Source organism: Melanerpes formicivorus, unplaced genomic scaffold (genome assembly GCF_026170545.1).
Source record: "Melanerpes formicivorus ecotype bairdi unplaced genomic scaffold, bMelFor1.0.p_v2 SCAF_117, whole genome shotgun sequence".
Lineage (NCBI taxonomy): Eukaryota > Metazoa > Chordata > Aves > Piciformes > Picidae > Melanerpes > Melanerpes formicivorus.
Window position 1 is genome coordinate 285,562 of NW_027142469.1, and position 21,673 is coordinate 307,234.

General features: G+C 48.5%; 1 protein-coding gene across 3 annotated transcripts in view; it reads left to right on the forward strand.

Annotated features, from left to right (window-relative positions):
• Nucleotides 1-21,673, forward strand: part of CNOT2 (CCR4-NOT transcription complex subunit 2) — a 128,651-nt gene that overhangs the window by 79,111 nt on the left and 27,867 nt on the right. For 2 of the 3 annotated variants that reach the window (XM_068167445.1, XM_068167444.1), the window contains exon 3: nt 16,402-16,468. In XM_068167445.1, coding sequence (XP_068023546.1) covers nt 16,402-16,468 — 67 coding nt within the window. Of the gene's footprint in view, nt 1-13,803; nt 13,823-16,401; nt 16,469-21,673 lie in introns of those variants that run through there. The other variant, XM_068167443.1, reaches the window with a different exon arrangement.

Consider the following 21,673-nt stretch of genomic DNA (forward strand, 5'->3'; position numbering starts at 1 on the left):
GATTTGGGGCAAAAACTTTCTAAAGTTCTTCTCTTTCCAAAACTTCTTTAACAGCTTTTTTTTCCTCCCTGTACCTTCATAGAATCATAGAATTGTCAGGGTTGGAAGGGACCTCAAGGCTCAGCCAGTTCCACCCCCCCTGCCATGGGCAGGGACACCTCACACCACAGCAGGTTGCTCACAGCCACATCCAGCCTGGCTGCAAACACCTCCAGGGATGAGGCTTCCACCACCTCCCTGGGCAACGTGTGCCAGTCTCTCACCACCCTCATGGGGAACAACTTCTTCCTAACATCCAATCTCAATCTCCCCATTTCTAGTTTTGCTCCATTCCCCCCAGTCCTATCACTCCCTGACACCCTCCAAAGTCCCTCCCCAGCTTTCTTGGAGCCCCCTTCAGATACTGGAAGGCCACAATGAAGTCTTCTCAAAGCCTTCTCTTCTCCAGACTGCACAACCCCAACTCCCTCAGTCTGCCCTCATGGCAGAGCAGCTCCAGCCCTCTGCTCATCCTCATGGCCCTTCTCTGGACACCTTCCAGCACCTCCAGATCCTTCCTGTAATAGAGGCTCCAGAACTGGACACAGAGCTCCAGGTGTGGTCTCACCAGAGTGGAGCAGAGGGGGAAAATCCCCTCCCTGGCCCTGCTGGCCACACTTCTCTTGCTGCAGCCCAGGCTCTGCTTGGCTTTCTGGGCTGCAAGTGCTCACTGCTGGCTCCTGTTGAGCTTCTCCTCCCCCATCTCCCCCCAGGTCCCTTTCCTATTGACCACTGCAACTTTATGAGTTCATACTTAATGAAATCTTCAACTCCTATATGGTAATGTGATCCATTTCTAAGTTGATCAAAATAAGCATGTGGTAGTGATGCTGCCCTTGTCTGTGTCACTTGGGTCACTCAGGTACAGGTATAGCTTATTTGCCTTGCAGCAGCAGGGACAGCTTGGGAAAGTGGTTGGATTCTTTCGGTTTCCAACCAGTTCTGTAGCTTTGTAAAACCCTTTTCCATTTGAAAATAGCCATCTTTGCCAACAGTCTTTCAACTGGAGTTCTGCTAATGTTCTGTGTGCGAGAGCACAGTAAATATGGTGCCTGGGTTGTTCTTTTGGCAACAGTATTGACAGGCACAAATAAATTGGCTCAGTATTTTCTACATAAGTTAATAAAGATTAATGTTTGCAACTTGGGTCCAGCTTTATGAACATCTGGGGTGAAAAATGTCCAGCTTGATGGACCTTGGAAGACTTGGAGTCTTTCTTGTCTTCACCTTTATATTGAAATGAAATAGGTAAATACATGGGTGAAATAAAGCAGTTAGTTTTCCAACCTGAAGTTGAGTGGTTCCCAGGGATGTCCTTTGTGAATGGCCTCCTTCAATACTCCTCTTTGGGAAGGGCTAGAAGTTTCCAAGTCATTACTCTTATCCTGGACATGACTAGTTGCTTTTCTGTTCTTCACTTTGTTGAAGCCTTACTGCTTCTGATCTGAAAAGTTGCTGCTTTCCAGCCAATTGTTACTGCACATGTGTGTGTGTGTGTGTGTGTGTATCCTCCAAGCAGAGGAACAAAGAGAGTGATAAGACCCTCCTAAAATGAAAAGGAAGGACTATTGCTGCAGACATCAATTCATGACCTCTGGAACCTATCTTTCACTCTTACAGTAGGGTTTCTGTCCTTGAAGTCTTGAAGTGGCATTGTCTTCAGACATGGTACAGTGATCACAGGCTCACAGGATGTTCAGGCTTGGAAAAGACCTCTGGAGGTCGTCCAGTCCAACCCCCTGCCAGAGCAAGACCATAGAATCCAGCACAGGTCGCACAGGAACACATCCAGACAGGGCTGGAAAGGCTCCAGAGCAGGAGACTCCACAACCTCTCTGGGCAGCCTGCTCCAGGGCTCTGGCACCCTCACAGTGCAGAAGTTCCTCCTCATGTTGAGGTGGAACCTCCTGTGCTGCAGTTTATATCCATTGCCCCTTGTCCTATCCCAGGGCCCCAGTAAGACTTGTACACAGTTTTTTGCCTGGGTTGGGAGCTTTTCAGCTTTCTACCTTTCTTTAACACTTAAGGTGGAGGTTTACATTTTACTCTTTTTTTTTTTTTTTCTTCAAATTATACCAGGAAATAGTTCTTCCCTCACTGAGTAAAACCAAGAATTCACAACATATGGTTTAGTTAGGTATGAGGTGCTGAGTGACAGGTTGGACTTGAGGATCTCTGAGGTCTTTTCCAACCTTATTGATGCTGTGATTCTATGACCTTCAAGATGAGGTAAGAATACTTTATGCCCTTTCCTAAACAATTCTCCTAGCACTTAGTGATGTGTTATTCTTGGGACCTGTTACTTTGGCTTCAATTCCTTTACACAAAGGGGAAGTGAAACTAAGGCTGCTCAAGTCCTGCCTTTAAATTGTGGGGACTTCATACAAATGGAAAGAAGTAGCAGGAAATAGTTTCTGACATGTTTTTATTTCAGAGCCTAAAAGTTTTCTTTTCACTTACCTGGGCTTTTATTCCTGAGGAAATACACTTCTAGACAGTCAGGGCTGACCCTGGATATTGACATAGAAAAGTTGCATGTTAACTCGTGTGCACAGTTGCTGCCAGAGTCATATGGATGCTGTTTGGGCCTCCTGGTTTAGGCACAAAATTAGGGCTCCTTAGATGAGATTAGATCTTGTTTACTCATGCCATGTAAGGCTTCCTTTTTAATGAGTGGCTGTGCCTTGAGTCATCACAAACCTTGCAGTGCTAAGTAGGGAAGTGGAACAGGTGAATGGAATAGAATAGAATTAGCCAGGTTGGTAAAGACCTTTGAGATCATCCAGTCCAACCTATCACCCAACACCATTTCATCAACTAAACCATGGCACCAAGTGCCACATCCAGTCTCCTCTTAAACACCTCCAGTGATGGTGACTCTACCACCTCCCTGGGCAGCACATTCCAATGGCCAATCTCTCTTGCTGGGAAGAACTTTCTCCTCACCTCCAGCCTAAACCTCCCCTGGCACAGCTTGAGACTGTGTCCTCTTGTTCTGGTGCTGCTTGCCTGGGAGAAGAGACCAACCCCCACCTGGCTACAGCATCCCTTCAGGGAATTGTAGAGAACAATTAGGTCTCCCCTGAGCCTCCTCTTCTCCAGGCTAAGCAACCCCAGCTCCCTCAGCCTCTCCTCACAGGGCTGTGCTCCAGACCCCTCCCCAGCTTTGTTGCCCTTCTCTGGACACCTTCCAGCAACTCAACATCTTTCCTAAACTGAGGGGCCCAGAACTGGACACAGGACTCAAGGTGTGGCCTAACCTGTGCTGAGTCCAGGGTAGAATGACCACCCTGCTCCTGCTGGCCACACTATTGCTCATCCAGGCCAGGATGCCTTTGGCCTTCCATGAATGCTTTGTCTATGAGTTCTGTTGCACTTAAGAGTCAGTGCATGATAGCCAGGTCATGATTTCTGTGGCATGGAATTCAGATATTTTATAGAGGGGGCAGAAATCAGAACAGCTGAAGAAAATAATTTCAGATTTGGCTTGAAACAAATGTGGTCCTGTAATTTAAATTAACAGTGACATGTACAATGTGCCCACAAAATACTGACACAATTAGTTGTAGGCCATGTCTCCAACTTCATTGAGTTATCTGCACTCAGCCAAATCATTTTGAGGCCAAAAGAGTGTGTGGTTTTTGTTTGCACAGAGTGGCAAGGATAGAAATTGGGAACTGAAAGCCTTCATATGAATTGTGGCCTTCCAGTATCTGAAGGGGGCTACAGGAAAGCTGGGGAGGGACTTTTGAGGGTGTCGGGGAGTCATAGGACTGGGGGGATGGAGCAAAACTAGAAATGGGGAGATTGAGATTGGATGTGAGTAAGAAGTTCTTCCCCATGAGGGTGGTGAGAGACTGGCACAGGTTGCCCAGGGAGGTGGTGGAAGCCTCATCCCTGGAGGTTTTGAAGGACCAGGCTGGATGTGGCTGTGAGCAACCTGCCGTAGTGTGAGGTGTCCCTGCCCATGGCAGGGGGGTTGGAACTGGCTGATCCTTGAGGTCCCTTCCAACCCTGACAATTCTGTGGCTTAGTAATGCTATTTTGTTAGGATACTGAGGAGCCCTATGGTATCTTTTTGGCATTTTCCTTAGTCATTGCACCAGAGTTTGTTAGCTTAGTCATAATTCAGCTTCAGCCACTGCAGATGGAGTTGGGAGTGTTTAAGAATTCCCTGGAACTCTCTTGTGTGAGGAGCAGTTGCAGTGTGCACACTCGTGCTGACTGATTGAATAGAGCTACTTTAAGTTAATGGAACTTGTCCTAGGCTGAAGAGTTTTGATCCAGTTGTGGAGGAATGAAAACAAAAAAAGCTTGTTTTGGCAAGAGGATAGGTTAATGCCTTTAATTAGGAAAGGCAAATGAGGATTTTCATATGCATAACTTGACATCTAAACCTAGGTTGGACTCTTTGAAGTGCGAGTTGCAAAGCACCACTTGCCTTTCACTTTTCCAGGGAGTGATCAACTGTGCTTTGCATGTTTTAGCCACTTCATAATGCTTTGCTGGGCTTTGTTTTTAAATAAAACAAACAAAAAAACCCCACCAAACAAATCAAGAGCAATAAGAAACCAAACTTGCCATGAATGAAAGGTGCAATGCCATAAATGAAGACAGTGGAGAGATTTGCAGGGGATGAGGTCAGAAACAGTCTGAGAGCTCTTGTGGTTTAGTGCAGTGTGACTTTCAGAGCCTCCCTGCTCTTGAGGTGCTGGAGTAGGTCCAGAGGGGAGCAACCAGCCTGGGGAAGGGACTGGAGGGAAAGTGATGAGGAGAGGCTGAGGGAGCTGGGGGTGTTCAGCCTGGAGAAGAGGAGGCTCAGGAGGGACCTTATCACTCTCTACAAGTCCCTGAAGGGAAGCTGCAGTCAGGTGGGGGTCAGGCTCTTGTGCCAGGCAGCTTGTGACAGGACAAGAGGACATGGCCTGAAACTGTGCCAGGGGAGGTTTAGGTTGGATGTTAGGAAGCACTTCCTGATGGAAAGAGGAATGAGAGACTGGGATGTGCTGCCCAGGGAGGTGGTGGAGTCGCCGTCCCTGGAGGTGTTTAAGGCAAGCTTGGATGTGGCACTCAGTGCCATGATCTGGTTGTTGTGGTGGTGTTAGGTCACAGGCTGGGCTTGGTGAGCTCAGAGGTCTGTTCCAGCCTCCATAATTCTGTGATGCTGTGACCATTCTGCCTCTACCCTGCATTTTCATCATGAGGTTACTCAGTATGAAAAAGGACTAAATAAGCTTACAATGCAAATGCAGCCATTTACTGGGGCAGGTTTGTACTTGGATGAGATTAGCAGATAAAACAATCCCTGATAAATGGTTTTACCTAGAGAGAGGAATGGGAGCTTATCCTGCCACTCAGTTCTTAAGAAGTATACCTGCACTGAAGTTTCTTCATGTCACTTTACAACTTAAAATTGTGTCACAAGGAAATTAATTGCACTGGTGATGACTGCAGCATATAATTTATGGCTGAGTTCGTAGTTAGATGTCTTTACAGAAGAACTCTGTGTGGTGGTGCTGCTTCTCAAGGCTCGGTTTTACTGCTTTCCCTTTCAAAGCAACCATATGTAATAGTTTTTTGCAAGTCAGCTTTAGCATTTGGAGTAGTTCCTTAGACCAGAACATCAGGTCAGCCCGTGGCTTGGACGGGTTAGGAACTGGCTGGAGGGCCGAGCCCAGAGAGTGGTGGTGAATGGTGCCACAGCCAGCTGGCAGCCAGCACCAGTGGTGTGCCCCAGGGATCAGTGCTGGGCCCTGTGCTCTTTAACATCTTCATTGATGATCTGGAGGAGGGCATTGAGTCCATCATCAGTAAATTTGCTGATGATACCAAGCTGGGGGCAGGAGTTGATCTGCTGGAGGGCAGAGAGGTTCTGCAGAGGGACCTCGACAGGCTGGACAGATGGGCAGAGTCCAAGGGCAGGAGATTGAACACATCCAAGTGCCGGGTTCTGCACATTGGCCACAACAACCCCAGGCAGTGCTACAGGCTAGGGTCAGAGTGGCTGAGAGCAGCCAGGCAGAGAGGGACCTGGGGGTGCTGGTCGATGGTAGGCTGAACATGAGCCTGCAGTGTGCCCAGGCAGCCAAGAGGGCCAATGGCATCCTGGCCTGCATCAGGAAGAGTGTGGCCAGCAGGAGCAGGGAGGTCATTCTGCCCCTACACACTGCACTGGTTAGGCCACACCTTGAGTCCTGTGTCCAGTTCTGGGCCCCTCAGTTTAGGAAGGAGGTTGACTTGCTGGAAGGAGTCCAGAGAAGGGCAACAAAGTTGGTGAGGGGTTTGGAACACAGCCCTGTGAGGAGAGGCTGAGGGAGCTGGGGTTGCTTAGCCTGGAGAAGAGGAGACTCAGGGGAGACCTTCTTGCTCTCTACAACTACCTGAAGGGAGGTTGTAGACAGGCGGATGATGGTCTCTTCTCCCAGGCAGCCAGCACCAGAACAAGAGGACACAGTCTCAGGCTGCACCAGGGGAGGTTTAGGTTGGATGTTAGGAGGAAGTTCTACACAGAGAGAGTGATTGCCCATTGGAATGGGCTGCCTGGGGAGGTGGTGGAGTCGCCGTCATTGGAGGTGTTCAGGAGGAGACTTGATGGGGTGCTTGGTGCCATGGGTTAGTTGTTTAGGTGGTGTTGGATTGGTTGATGGGTTGGACACGATGATCTTGAAGGTCTCTTCCAACCTGGTTTGGTTTATTCTAAATAAATTCCTCAAGGTTTATTCTAAATAAGTATTTTCCTGTAACCTGGTAATTTTATTACTCAGCATTGTATTAAAAGGTGGGGGGTTATTTAATCTTAAGGAGGGATAATAACACAGAGTAGAGTCGGGTAGAATAGAGTTGAATTGAATTGAATTGAATTGAATTGACCAGGTTGGAAGGGACCTTTGAGATCATCCAGTCCAACCTATCACCCAACACCATCTCATCAACCAAACCATGGCACCAAGCACCCCATCCAGTCTCTTCCTAAACACCTCCAGGGATGGTGACTCCACCACCTCCCTGGGCAGCACATCCCAATGGCCAATAACTCTTTCCATGAAGAACTTCTTCCTAACATCCAGCCTGATCTATTACTCTTTTGACATTAATATAACACTTTTGAGGCTATGGGTCAGCTGTTTTATTATTAAATAATGCAGGACAGATGGCAGAGACCAGAAATAAATTAGTGCAATGATGCTGATGTTTGCACCTGCAGGAAACTCAGTGTTCATCAGACCAGGCACTACTCACAGATTGATTTGCTGCTTCTAACACATTTTGCTTTTAGGGGCTTTGCAGCACTGGATTTTGATGTGTTTTCCCTTCAGCTTACCTCTTGCTTAAGGAAGTAGCTTTAGGCTGTAAGGGCAGAATGTAAGAGCCTCTGCAGAAGTGCTGCTGTGCTGAGCTTTGTCAGTGCTGTCATGCCAACATGTGCTGCCCCAGCAGGTGTGGTGACAGGCAGCTGTGTCTGCAGGAAGCGCTCAGCTCTGGGCAGGCCACACCTCCAGTACTGCATCCAGGTTTGGGCACCTCAAGACAAGAGATATATAGAGGTGCTGGAGCCAGGGCAGAGGAGGGCAAGGAAGCTGGGAAGGGCCTGGAGAAGAAATCTGATGATGAGAGACTGAAGGAGCTGGGGATGGCTAGTATGAAACAGAGGAGGCTGAGGGGAGACCTCCTGGCTCTCTACAGCTACCTGCAAGGAGGTTGTGGAGAGGTTGGTGCTGGTCTCTGCTCCCAGGTCATTAGTGACAGAAGAAGAGGGAATGGCCTCAAGCTGCCCCTGGGGAGGTTCAGACTGGACATGAGGAAAGCTTTTTTTCAGGCAAGAGTGGTGAGGGCTTGGAATGTGCTGCCCAGGGAGGTGGTGGAGTCCCCAAGGCTGGCTGTGTTTGCAGGTGGTTTGGCTGTGGTGCTTGGGGCTGTGGTTTAGGGGTGAGCCTTGTAGAGTAGGGCTCTGCGTGATCCTGAGGCTCTTTTCCAACCTGACTGTTTCTGTGTTCCTGTGAAGATGGGGTTTCTTTGGCAGAGACAGGGTGCTGCAGTGCAGGGGAAAGGTGAGCAACCCTGTCAGCCAGCTCTGCTGCTGGGCCTCCTTCCCCCTGCCTCCCTCAGCTTTCAGGGAGGCTTCAGCCTGTGTTTACCAGTCTCCCAGGAGGGTTGTGGAAGCCATCAGCTTTTTCACTCTTCTGGCAGATGTAAGCAGTTGCTGGAGTTGGGTTTTTGAGATTGCTTACACACTTAAAAGAACTTAATGCAGTGAAGCCATCAAGAGTTAACAAAAGCAGCTGCATTGCAATCTCGGCCATCGCTGGGGCTAGGAAATGGCCTGATGGCAGGCTGCAGCTTCCTGTCTTTTGGTGAGAACCAGTCCAGAGAAATTGGGCCATCTGCTCAGATCAACAATACCAAGTGCAAGGTCCTCTCTCTGGGTCAGGGAAATTCCAGGCACTGATATAGGCTGGGCAGGGCCTGGCTGGAGAGCAGCCCTGAAGAAAAGGCCTTGGGGTGCTGGGGGAGGAGAAGCTCAACAGGAGCCAGCAGTGAGCACTGGCAGCCCAGAGAGCCAAGCAGAGCCTGGGCTGCAGCAAGAGAAGCAGAGCCAGCAGGGCCAGGGAGGGGATTCTCCCCCTCTGCTCCACTCTGGTGAGACCACACCTGGAGCACTGTGTCCAGTTCTGGAGCTTCTGTTACAGGAAGGATTTGGAGATGCTGGAAGGTGTCCAGAGAAGGGCCATGAGGATGAGCAGAGGGCTGGAGCTGCTCTGCTATGAGGACAGACTGAGGGAGTTGGGGCTGTTCAGTCTGGAGAAGAGAAAGCTCCAAGGAGACCTTCTTGTGGCCTTCCAGTATCTGAAGGGAGCTACAAGAAAGCTGGGGAGGGACTTTTGAGGGTGTCAGGGAGTGATAGGACTGGGGGGGATGTAGCAAAACTAGAAATGGGTAGACTGAGATTGGATGTTAGGAAGAAGTTGTTCCCCATGAGGGTGGTGAGAGCCTGGCACAGGTTGCCCAGGGAGGTGGTGGAAGCCTCCTGCCTGGAGGTGTTTGCAGCCAGGCTGGATGTGGCTGTGAGCAACCTGCTGTAGTGTGAGGTGTCCCTGCCCATGGCAGGGGAGTTGGAACTGGCTGAGCCTTGAGGTCCCTTCCATCCCTGACAATTCTGTGCTTCTGTGATTTTTGGCTATGGTAGACTAAAAGAAATTCAAGAGTGACCTCGAGCCACCATTGCAAGTAAGCTCTTGGAGAGTTTCATTTTGTGGGTCATGTGGCTAGCAGCCCAGTCAGGTGAACTAATGGCTGCACAATGCTGGAAGCAATGGGTTTTAATATTACTAATAGCATTGGCCTTGAATCTTCACTGTCTTGGGTAGACCACGTGCAAATAGGCTGTGAGGCAGGTTGTGAATGCCAGCACAGGTGCTGGTAGCATAGGTTAAGGGTTTGGCTACTTAACTTCTGGTGGTATTGTCCTACATTATATGGAAATAATAGAAAGACAAAATTCCAATCTGCTCCTTGCTTAGCTAGGACAGAAACAACTTTTCAGTGCTGGGCAGGGCTTTGTAGCTTATCACAGAAAAGAGAGCAAGTGAGATACCCATACAAAACCCTGCTGCTCTGGGGGGTGTGAGAAGAGCTTGGGTGTGTTCAGAAAGTGTGTCCAGCACATCCAAGGAGGTTCTCCTCCCACTCTACTCTGCCCTGCTGAGACCCCACCTGGAGCACTGTGTCCAGTTCTGGAGGCCCTATTACAGGAAGGATCTGGAGGTGCTGGAAGGTGTCCAGAGAAGGGCCACAAGGATGAGCAGAGGGCTGAGCTCCCCATTTGAAGAGGGACGGGGATCTGCTGGTGAGAGTCCAAGGGAGGGCTACAAGGATGCTGAAGGGACTGCAGCACTGCCTGGGGAGGAGAGGCTGAGAGCCATGGGGCTGTTTAGTCTGGAGAGGAGAAGGCTGAGAGGGGATCTGATCAATGTCTATCAATAGCTGAGGGCTGGGGGTCAGGAAGGAAGGAACAGGGACAGCCTCTGCTCACTTGTGCCTTGGGACAGGACAAGGGGCAATGGATGGAAACTCCAGCACAGGAGGTTCCACCTCAACATGCGGAAGAACTTCTTGACTGTGAGGGTCCCAGAGCCCTGGAGCAGGCTGCCCAGAGAGGTTGTGGAGTCTCCTTCTGTGGAGCCTTTCCAGCCCTGTCTGGATGTGTTCCTGTGTGACCTGTGCTGGATTCTATGCTCCTGCTCTGGCAGGGGGGTTGGACTGGAAGATCTCCAGAGGTCCCTTCCATCCCCTAACATCCTGTGAGCCTGTGAAATGCTGAGTTCAATCAGCCAAGAGCACATCCACAGAAATCTTTATTTATTTCTTCTCAAGGCTTGTTATCTTTGATGTTCTAAGTATGTTTTGACTTCAGTTCTGTAAGTCTGACAACTGATCTTAAATACAGGGCCTTTGTTACGGCTCTCTGTGAAAGTTTCTCTTTTGAGTCATTTTGCAGTTAACTTCTAATGTCAAAGCAAATGGCACAGTGCTTACTTTGCAGTGGTTCAGAGCAATCCCATGTCTAACAGGCAGTGTTTGGTAATCATTTGCCTTGTAACTGAATTTTAGACAATCAAGAAGTGCTGTGTGTAGAAGAGCAATTGAATCCCTCTGGGGTCTGTGATGGTTTTAATTGGTTTGTTTGGGTTTGGTGTTTTTGTTTGTTTAATTTTTCTACATTTAAAAATCCAATCATAATTAGCAGAGCCTTATGCTGGGGGTTGTGCCTCCTCGTGCAGACGACACCGAGCTGGGGGCAGGAGTTGATCTGCTGGAGGGTAGAGAGGCTCTGCAGAGGGACCTCGACAGGCTGGACAGATGGGCAGAGACCAAGGGCAGGAGATTGAACACATCCAAGTGCCAGGTTCTGCACATTGGCCACAACAACCCCAGGCAGTGCTACAGGCTGGGGTCAGAGTGGCTGAGAGCAGCCAGGTAGAGAGGGACCTGGGGGTGCTGGTTGATGGTAGGCTGAACATGAGCCTGCAGTGTGCCCAGGCAGCCAAGAGGGCCAATGGCATCCTGGCCTGCATCAGGAAGAGTGTGGCCAGCAGGAGCAGGGAGGTCATTGTGCCCCTGGACACTGCACTGGTTAGGCCACCCCTTGAGTCCTGTGTCCAGTTCTGGGCTCCTCAGTTTAGGAAGGAGGTTGACTTGCTGGAACGAGTCCAGAGAAGGGCAACAAAGTTGGTGAGGGGCTTGGAACACAGCCCTGTGAGGAGAGGCTGAGGGAGCTGGGGCTGCTTAGCCTGGAGAAGAGGAGACTCAGGGGTGACCTTATTGCTGTCTACAGTTATCTTAAGGGGGGTTGTAGACAGGCAGAGGTTGGTCTCTTCTCCCAGGCAAGCAGCACCAGAACAAGAGGACACAGTCTCAGGCTGCACCAGGGGAGGTTTAGGGTGGAGATTAGGAAGAAGTTCTCTACAGAGAGAGTGATTGCCCATTGGAATGGGCTGCCTGGGGAGGTGGTGGAGTCACCATCACTGGAGGTGTTCAGGAGGAGACTTGATGGGGTGCTTGGTGCCATGGGTTAGCTGTTTGGGTGGGTTGGATTGGTTGATGGGTTGGACACGATGATCTTGAAGGTCTCTTCCAACCTGGTCTGGTCTATTCTATTCTATTCTATTCTATTCTATTCTATTCTATTCTATTCTATTCTATTCTTCTATGACATTGCATCACAGCAATGTTTGACTGCCCTGAGAACCTCTTCTTGCAGGATCTTCTCTTTGGCTTTTAACTATTTGGTTTGCCTGTCCCAGGGTTAGGAGTAGTCTTTGACTGATGTTCCCAGCTCAGTGTCTGATGGGTTTCAGATTTAGTTTGTTCATGCATGTGTGCTCTTCTCTCTGAATGTCTCTCATAACTTCTTTTTTCCCATGGAGGTGCAACCTGTCACAGCTTGCCAACATGTTATAGGATTTTCCAACTTGGTGAATCACAGGCTCACAGGATGTTAGGGGTTGGAAGGGACCTCTGGAGATCTTCCAGTCCAACCCCCCTGCCGGAGCAGGAGCATAGAATCCTGATTGCACAGGTCACAGAGGAACACATCCAGACAGGGCTGGAAAGGCTCCAGAGCAGGAGAGTCCACAACCTCTCTGGGCAGCCTGTTCCAGTGCTCTGGGACCCTTACAGTCAAGATGTCCTTCCTCATGTTGAGGTGTTTTTTCACCTCAACATTTTACATTGACTTTCCCTTCTTCTAACACTCCATATCAGCTTGGTTTATCAACATTTAACAACCATCAGTCAGTTAGTTTGGGTGGGGAGTGTGCTCTGGAAGTTTACTTCTCATACTTGAGTATGCTTTGGTTCATGTTGCAGAGCACTCTTCATTCAATGATTCCTTATGGATCTAAACAGGCTGGAAGAGATCACAGAGTCACAGAATTATTGAGGCTGGAACAGACCTCTGAGATCACCAAGCCCAGCCTATGACCTAACACCACCACACCAACCAGACCATGGCACTGAGTGCCACATCTAAACTTGCTTTAAACATCTTCTTCCCCATGAGGGTGTTGAGAGCCTGGCACAGGTTGCCCAGGGAGGTGGTGGAAGCCTCATGCCTGGAGGTGTTTACAGCCAGGCTGGATGTGGCTGTGAGCAACCTGCTGTAGTGTGAGGTGTTAGTGTGAGTGAGTGTAGTGTGAGATGCGTAGTCTGGAGAAGAGGAGGCTCAGGGGTGACCTTATTGCTCTCTACAACTACCTGAAGGGAGGTTGTAGCCAGGCAGAGGTTGGTCTCTACTCCCAGGCAGCCTGCACCAGAACAAGAGGACACAGTCTCAGGCTGCACCAGGGGAGGTTTAGGCTGGAGGTTAGGAGGAAGTTCTATACAGAGAGAGTGATTGCCCATTGGAATGGGCTGCCTGGGGAGGTGGTGGAGTCACCATCACTGGAGGTGTTCAGGAGGAGACTTGATGGGGTGCTTGGTGCCATGGGTTAGTTGTTTAGGTGGTGTTGGATTGGTTGATAGGTTGGACACGATGATCTTGAAGGTCTCTTCCAACCTGGTCTGGTCTATTCTTGTTCTATCCTATCCTATCCTACCCTACCCTACCCTATCCTATCCTGTCCTATCCTATCCTATCCTATGTCTGGGCAGCCTGTTCCAGGGCTCTGGGGCCCTCACAGTGAAGAAGTTCCTCCTCATGTTGAGGTGGAACTTTGTGTGCTGGAGTTCCCATCTACTGCCCCTTGTCCTATCCCAGGGCACAAGTGAGAAGACTCACACACAGTTCTTTGCCTGAGTTGGGAGCTTTTCTGCTTTCTACCTTTCTTTAACACTTAAGGTAGAGGTTTAAGTTGTATTTATTTCTTTTCTTCAAATTGTATCAGGAAATAGTGCTTCACTCTCTTAAGTGAAAAAACAAAACAACCCAGTTTTTTCTCTGCAGGACAATTTTGTCTTAGTATCTCAAACCTCTTGCCACTGCAAGTGTGGATATTTACTGCTGTGCTTGCTTGCTGTTAAATATGTGCACTTTGCTCCGAATACATGTGGGCAGTGAGCATTTTGGGGTGGTATTTCTGAGCCATTCTTCTGCTGGGCTACAGTAATTGCCTGCAGGAAGGTTGTATGCCTCCTGTATGTATTCAAAAGTCATGATGAATGCTTTGTGATTTACAGACATGAATGCTGCATTTGATATTCTGTGTCTACATTGCATGCCTTCTCTCTCATTTCTGCTGTCTAGATTTGGCCCCGCTCTAGAGAACTAGGAGATTCAGTTTATAAGGTTTGTTGGAGTTCTACCTCTGTCTAGATTAAGTCAACAATAGACTTTGCCATTTCTCTCAGTAAGAGTTGCTTGGATTTATTTGAATTCTTGACTCCCAAGTGGAAAAAAAGCTTGCAATCCCCACATGGGTAAGAATGCAAACATGCCTTTACTGAAAACCATCCTGACAAACAGATCCAGATCCAGACTTCTGCACTAAAGGAGCAGGCATTTGCCCATGAGTTTATAAGCACAAGAAGCTGTTGTAAACTGGATGGAGCAGGTCCATCTTGCTCCAAGGCTGGAGAGGTGAGCCCATGACAACCTCATGAGGTTCAACAAGACCAAGGGCAGGGTCCTGCAGCTGGGTTGAGGCAGCCCCAGGCACATATGCAGGCTGGGCAGGGACTGGCTGGAAAGCAGCCCTGAGGAGAGAGACTTGGGGGTGCTGGGGGAGGAGAAGCTCAACAGGAGCTCTCAGTGTGCACTTGCAGCCCAGAAAGCCAATCAGATCCTGGGCTGCATCAGGAGAAGTGTGGCCAGCAGGGCAAGGGAGGTGATTCTCCCCCTCTGCTCAGCTCTGGGGAGACCCCACCTGGAGTACTGCCTCCAGTTCTGGAGCCCCTATGACAAGAGGGATCTGGAGGTGCTGGAAGGTGTCCAGAGAAGGGCCCCAAGGATGAGCAGAGGGCTGGAGCTGCTCTGCTATGAGGACAGACTGAAGGAGTTGGGGCTGTTCAGTCTGGAGAAGAGAAGGCTCCCAGGTGACCTCATTGTGGCCTTCCAGTATCTGAAGGGGGCTACAGGAAGGCTGGGGAGGGACTGCTCAGGATCTCAGGTAGTGATAGGACTAGGGGGAATGGAATGAAGCTGGAGGTGGGGAGATTCAGGCTGGATGTGAAGAAGAAGTTCTTCCCCATGAGAGTGGTGAAGCCCTGGAATGGGTTGTCCAGGGAGGTGGTTGGGGCCTTGTCCCTGGAGGTGTTTAAGCCCAGGCTGGCTGAGGCTCTGGCCAGGCTGATGTAGTGTGGGGTGTCCCTGCCCATGGCAGGGGGGTTGGAATTAGATGATCCTTGTGGTCCCTTCCAACCCTGACTGATACTAAGGGGCAATCAACTATGCCTAATGTTGATGAACATCTAATCTCTTCTGTCAAGTCATCCAGAAATTGATGTTCCAGTGCTTAACTGTCCTTAAGACTGGAAAGGGCTTCCTCCCCCCCCAGTATTTAGCCTCAATTTCCTGTTTCTCAATGTTATTAATACTTGACATTTCTGCAGCAGCATGGAGAGGAGTTTATGAGTAGTTTATTGCTCTCCTCTTCCAGCAGTGATTGGAAGTGTGATGCCGTGCTCTTCCATTCATTCTTGCACAGTTGCCTTGGCTTGGGGGTATGCAACCCCAAATCTCAAATCTTTATTTGTGGATCATGCTTTATTTATTTCTTTCTTTTTGTTGATGTTGATCTTACTCTTCCTAAGAGTCTCTAGAATTCATCACATTTCTTGTGTGATGTCCAAAAGTTAATAAGGAAGATTTTTAATGGCAGTATTTGGGTAATCTGGGATGCCTCTACTGCAGGCACCATAGAGGAGGAAAGATTACCTCTGACACTGACCCATCTTACCTGTTCAGTCTGTACAAGGATGAAGCTGGCTGTTAGGGTAGCACATTGTCATTTTACCATTGGACTATTACCTCAAGTTTATATCTATGTCTCTGTACCTGCTGCTACCTAGCCACCCACTCCCCACCTTTTGCCATTGTAGCTGATAATGTGGAGCTTTACACTTGGCATAGAATCATAGAATCAGTAAGGTTGGAAAAGACCGCAGAGATCATCAAGTCCAACCTGTCACCCAACACCTCCTGACTAACTAATCCATGGCTTCAAGTGCCACATCCAAGCCTTTTTTAAACACCTCCAGGGATGGTGACTCCACCACCTCCCTGGGCAGCACATCCCAATGGCCAGTCTCTCTTGCTGGGAAGAACTTTCTCCTCACCTCCAGCCTAAACCTCCCCTGGCACAGCTTGAGACTTGTTCTCACAGCTTGTTCTGGTGCTGGGTGCCTGGGAGAAGAGACCAACCCCCACCTGGCTACAACCTCCCTTCAGGGAGCTGTAGAGAGCAAGAAGGTCTTCCCTGAGCCTCCTCTTCTCCAGGCTCCAGTCCTCACTCCACTGAACAGGGATGGATCTGTTTGTGACGCACCTTTTGCAGGGGTAAAACAACCCAAACCTCTATCAGATGTAAATAAATGAGTAGTCCCTTTTCTGTAAAGATGGACCTCTGGGCTCCAAGGGTTGAAAAACTGGGAGCTTTTAGATCATCTTCCCCCATGCTATTTGTTGCAAGTGAAAAATAAACCCCAGAAGTCAGGTATCCTATCTGTAAAAGTCATCAATTTGTGTTGCCATGTACTGGGCACTTATTTCTGTGCAGATAGTCTGGGAAGCTTCTAGAACTTTGAAGGCTTCAAGGAGTTTTCAGTTGCTGTTTTGGCTCTCTTGGCAGAGTTGATTTAACTGTTGTAAACTTGCAGAGCAAGAAAGCACAGTGTCTCTAATAACCTTTTGCTCTTCTTACATTTTAGATGCTGGCATCACCATCAACATCAGGTCAGCTGTCTCAGTTTGGGGCAAGTTTATACGGGCAACAAAGTAAGAATTCACTTTATTGATCATCTGTCTAGTTTATGCTAAGTATGTTCTAGTTTCATGCTCTGGCTAGAGAGCATGCTTATGGCTTTGGGTTTTTTCTTGTGAAAAAGGCAAGATGTCTCCTCCTCTGTGTGTTTGGTTTGTTGTTTATTTGAAGGTAACATTTTTGCTTTGCCCTGCATGTGTTTTTGCAGCGTTTGGTATGCAAAATGTCATGTATTGGTGCTGTGTAGCTGTTCGATAGCAAAATAGATTCATCCTCTAAAGAATGTCTGTGATTTAGCTGTCGCTCACTGAAGGAAGAGCTAAGAGTGAGCTGGGCTCAAATAAGCCTGGTTCAGATAAATTGGTAAGGCAGAACTTCCTTCTACTCCCTAAGCTCTAACTGATGTTTCATGCTCTACAGGAGCAAATCAAATCTTGGGCATATACTTAGCAGCTTGCATTTGGCAAAGAACTCTACCAGTAAGATTATCCTGCACCACTGTGTGTTGGGTGTTTTCCCATCCCTTGAGGACTTTTTTCTGCCTCTTTCTAGTCTTGTGTGTACTGTTGGAATAGAAGCCCTGCAGAGCAGCAGCCAGGTGTGTAATGCTAGCCACCTAACTGAAGGGCAAGCCCTGGGAACTGGACCTTCTCCTAGCTGAGAGGTACAGCCAGAAAGTGACTCAGAAGAGCTGAATTAAGATACAACAGGTCTGTGAGCATCTCTCATCACAGCACACACACACTTCCTTGCCAAGTGTTCCTGACATGGCTTCTAAGGATAACTAGAAGTGGTTAGATTCAGATTGGATGTTAGGAAGAAGTTCTTTCCCATGAGGGTGGTGAGAGACTGGCACAGGTTGCCCAGGGAGGTGATGGAAGCCTCATCCCTGGAGGTGTTTGCAGCCAGGCTGGATGTGGCTGTGAGCAGCCTGCTGTAGTGTGAAGTGTCCCTGCCCATGGGAGGGGTGTTGGAACTGGCTGATCCTTGAGGACCCTTCCAACCCTGACAATTCTGTGGTAAGTGTCTTCAGTAGTTTAGAGAGTCTGCCCTTTTGTATCTGCATAACTGAAAGCTTTGTCAGCTCCATGCGTGGCCTGCACAGCTCATTTCAGCTTTCTTCCAGTAGTTTAAAACATGCAGTGACATTTTTTTCCTGTCCCAGTAGCTGTTGATAGTGTCCATGTGATACAAACTGCCATTTGGTTATGCTACTGGGACTTGCAGGAGGAGTTTCAGGCCAGCCTGAGAGCCACGTTTGCCGCTCGGCTTTCCGAGCCAGGAATCTGACACTATTGAACCTTTCAGACTGAGCTGTGTAAAGATGCTCAGCTGTAGCTTAGCCATTCTGTTTATCACAGGTACTGACTGTTCATTTTTAAGCTTAACTTCTTTCATCCACTTCATTGTCCACTCAGCTGGCTCTGGTGCTGAGGACATAATCTCTCTAACATGCATCACTGAAAACTAGGAAGCAAGTATTAGTGATGTTCAGTTGATACCAAATAAGGAGAGAAAGAGGCAAGATGCTGTAGGCAATGCTTAGAGTTAAAGTATCTCTAGGAAAAGCCAACCAACCAAAGCTGGTAATGCCTGTGTGCTTTTGGATTGGTAGCTGTCAGTCATTAGGCAAGAAGCTGTGTTCTAGAGTTAATGTAACTTCAACTTAACTATTAGGCTATGTCATGGATCAGCCTCCAGTATAGCCCAGCAATTTCTTGTCCAGTTTAAACAAAGTGCAAAAATGAAAGCATAAGAAAAAAAGATCCTTTCCTCGCTTCCCTTCCCCCTTTCCTCCCTTCCCTTCCCCCTTTCCTCCCTTCCCTTCCCCCTTTCCTCCCTTCCCTTCCCCCTTTCCTCCCTTCCCTTCCCCCTTTCCTCCCTTCCCTTCCCCCTTTCCTCCCTTCCCTTCCCCCTTTCCTCCCTTCCCTTCCCCCTTTCCTCCCTTCCCTTCCCCCTTTCCTCCCTTCCCTTCCCCCTTTCCTCCCTTCCCTTCCCCCTTTCCTCCCTTCCCTTCCCCCTTTCCTCCCTTCCCTTCCCCCTTTCCTCCCTTCCCTTCCCCCTTTCCTCCCTTCCCTTCCCCCTTTCCTCCCTTCCCTTCCCCCTTTCCTCCCTTCCCTTCCCCCTTTCCTCCCTTCCCTTCCCCCTTTCCTCCCTTCCCTTCCCCCTTTCCTCCCTTCCCTTCCCCCTTTCCTCCCTTCCCTTCCCCCTTTCCTCCCTTCCCTTCCCCCTTTCCTCCCTTCCCTTCCCCCTTTCCTCCCTTCCCCCTTTCCTCCCTTCCCCCTTTCCTCCCTTCCCCCTTTCCTCCCTTCCCCCTTTCCTCCCTTCCCCCTTTCCTCCCTTCCCCCTTTCCTCCCTTCCCCCTTTCCTCCCTTCCCCCTTTCCTCCCTTCCCCCTTTCCTCCCTTCCCCCTTTCCTCCCTTCCCCCTTTCCTCCCTTCCCCCTTTCCTCCCTTCCCCCTTTCCTCCCTTCCCCCTTCCCTTCCCCCCCTTGCCCCTTGTCTTTTATTCCCTTATGGTAGACATTTGATCTGCTCCCTCCCTGTCAGCCACACTGTACCAGCCCTACTGCTTAAAAAGTCCAGTTTAGAGAAAGCCAACCACCAGAAATCACCATCAGTGTACAACTGGCTTTGCTGAAGCAAATCCTTGCACAAACTTCACATGACTCTTACAGTAATGGTTTTCCTTGTGCTGTTTCTAGCTTGGCAGTGGATGCCTTTTATTTATTGTTTACCATTTTATGTTAAGAATTCTCAGGAAGAGTTGGTCAGCATGACATTGTGTTGACTGTGTATTTATGCTCACCAAAATTACTCTGAGGCTGCAAATTGCCAAAATACGTTCAGTGAACCCCTTGATATGATCAGCACTTAATGAAGTCTGAGGAGGCTTCTTAAAGGAAGTCACACTGCCTCTTCATCTGAATGCACAGAGATAAATGTGAGTGCTATCAAAAGTTGGAGTGTAATTGCAGACCTCTTGGATTGCAAGCTGTAGAGTAGGACACGGCCAGACAGCACCTCTTGAAGCTGAACACCGGGGAGGTGCCTTCAGATCTTGTCCATGATGATAAGCCCAAGTGTGTGCTGTCTGTACTTTGCATCCTTAGCATTTCATCATTTCAGGACTCAAATGCTGCTTTGGAACATTACTGCAGATGGACAACAGCTGCAAGATTCAAGTGAAAGCAGGAAGAGCTTGAGGAAATCATAGTGGTCAGGAGAATGGGCATTTACTTGTCACTAAAACTACAGGGAACAGCCCAAAGGGAAAGTCTAGCAAGAGCTTTGGGAGGGTGGGAAATCATCACAAAGTTGTAAAGCTGGCTGATCACTAAAGTTTTCCTGTTTGCTATGGAACAGCAATGACATTGAAAGAAACTGCAGTTCAACACTTCAGAACTTTGCAGCTTACGTTTAAAGTCTTCTTCCAAAGTGAAATGCAATGACAACCTTACACTGGCAATGAAAGAGCTGCCAGGCTCAGACTGGAATCTGGAATGTTCTAGATAAAGCTCAAAATACAGAGGGGGGCTTTTTAGCTTTTATTGAGAATGGAAGTGAAAGGCACATTGCTGAAAGCTTGAAAGCAGGTCAAGTCCACTTAAATGAAGTTTTTCATCCCATAGATGAGCTTTCCACAAGGGTGCAAGGAGCTTCAACAGCATGAAGTGTCAAAACAAAGAACTTGTTGCCATTCTCACAGGAAGAACAACTTTTTGTCATTAACTGAACTGCTTTATGCCCTTTTTTTGCTGCAACATTTCAACCCATGAACAGACCTAGAATGCCTCCTGTCTTTCACTAAAGCAAATCATGTTATCCACTGGCACGTTCAGCTCTTCTGCAGGGCTGATCTATCACGTGAGAGTGTTGATTCTCCACCAGTTTCCTGTTGGTTGGTCTGCAAGATAAGGTTTTGAGTTCTCTGAGGGGTGTCCCTGCCCATGGCAGGGGGGTTGGAACTAGATGATCCTTGTGGTCCCTTCCAACCCTGACTGATACTACTATGATACTACTACTACCTCAGCAGCCTCATGCCACAGCAGCAGGGACTGCTGCTTACAGCTGTCACGTTCCATATGCTAAGTTTCTTTCTATTGATAGGTTGCACTAAATGACTTTATCTTTTGTCTTTGAACATCATTCTGAAACTTGAGAAACAGCAGAAGAGCTGTGTGTGGATTGCAAGCAATTTCATCAAGTGCTGGGTATTTTGAGACAGGGCAGCAAGTGGTGGTCTTTGGCCATTCTGAGTTAAAGTAATCTTTTATTTTTACCTCAGTGAAGTGCTCACTTTATTCTGCCACACGCCTCTGTGTATGAAGCCCTTCTGATCACAAGATTGAAGAATCTTCTGAATGTTTTTACATTGCCAACAGAGGACAATTCAAATTCTGCTTGCTGCTTCTCAAAGACTGAACTTCACGTGGGTGCTGAAGGTCTGCTCTCCAAAAGAGGCAACTTAAACTTTGCAGAGAGCTGGCCTAAAACACTGCACTTTCTTTTCCTTCTCTAAAAGTGATGTTGTTTGTTAACTGCACACTCATTAATGCTTAGTTTGTGACAGAGCAGATCAGTAGTCTGAATATTGTGCCCATGCAGGCCAGTTTATTCAGAATTAATGAACATATTTCTTGAGTGCAGTTAGGAGTTTTCTTCAGGTGGTGCTTTTTTGGAACTGATTTGCAGATTGTCATGTCCTGATCAAAAACATCAAAGCTGAACCCTAGATTCTATGGTCCAGCTCTGGCAGGGGGGTTGGACTCTAAGATCAGATTGCTCAGGGAGGTGGTGGAGGCCTCATCCGTGGAGGTTTTGAAGGCCAGGCTGGATGTGGCTGTGAGCAACCTGCTGTAGTGTGAGGTGTCCCTGCCCATGGCAGGGGGGCTGGAACTGGCTGAACCTCAAGGTCCCTTCCAACCCTAACAATTCCATGAGTCCATGATCTCCAGAGGTCCCTTCCAACCCCTAACATCCTGTGATCCTCTGAACCCTTTCTCTACAGTAAACATCTCACAGGAACCAAAATTTTGTTAGTGACTCAGATACAGCACTTCCTTGAAGAGCCTTTCTGAAGTTTAACAGAAATGGGGCTAAACTTGAGGTATTTGGGCTTCTACTGTGCAGCCAAGGACTGAGTTTTCCCACTGCACTCTCCTTTAGTCTTTCCATCTTTCGTATGTTGTCAGCGTAAATCGTTTCCACCTACCACCCG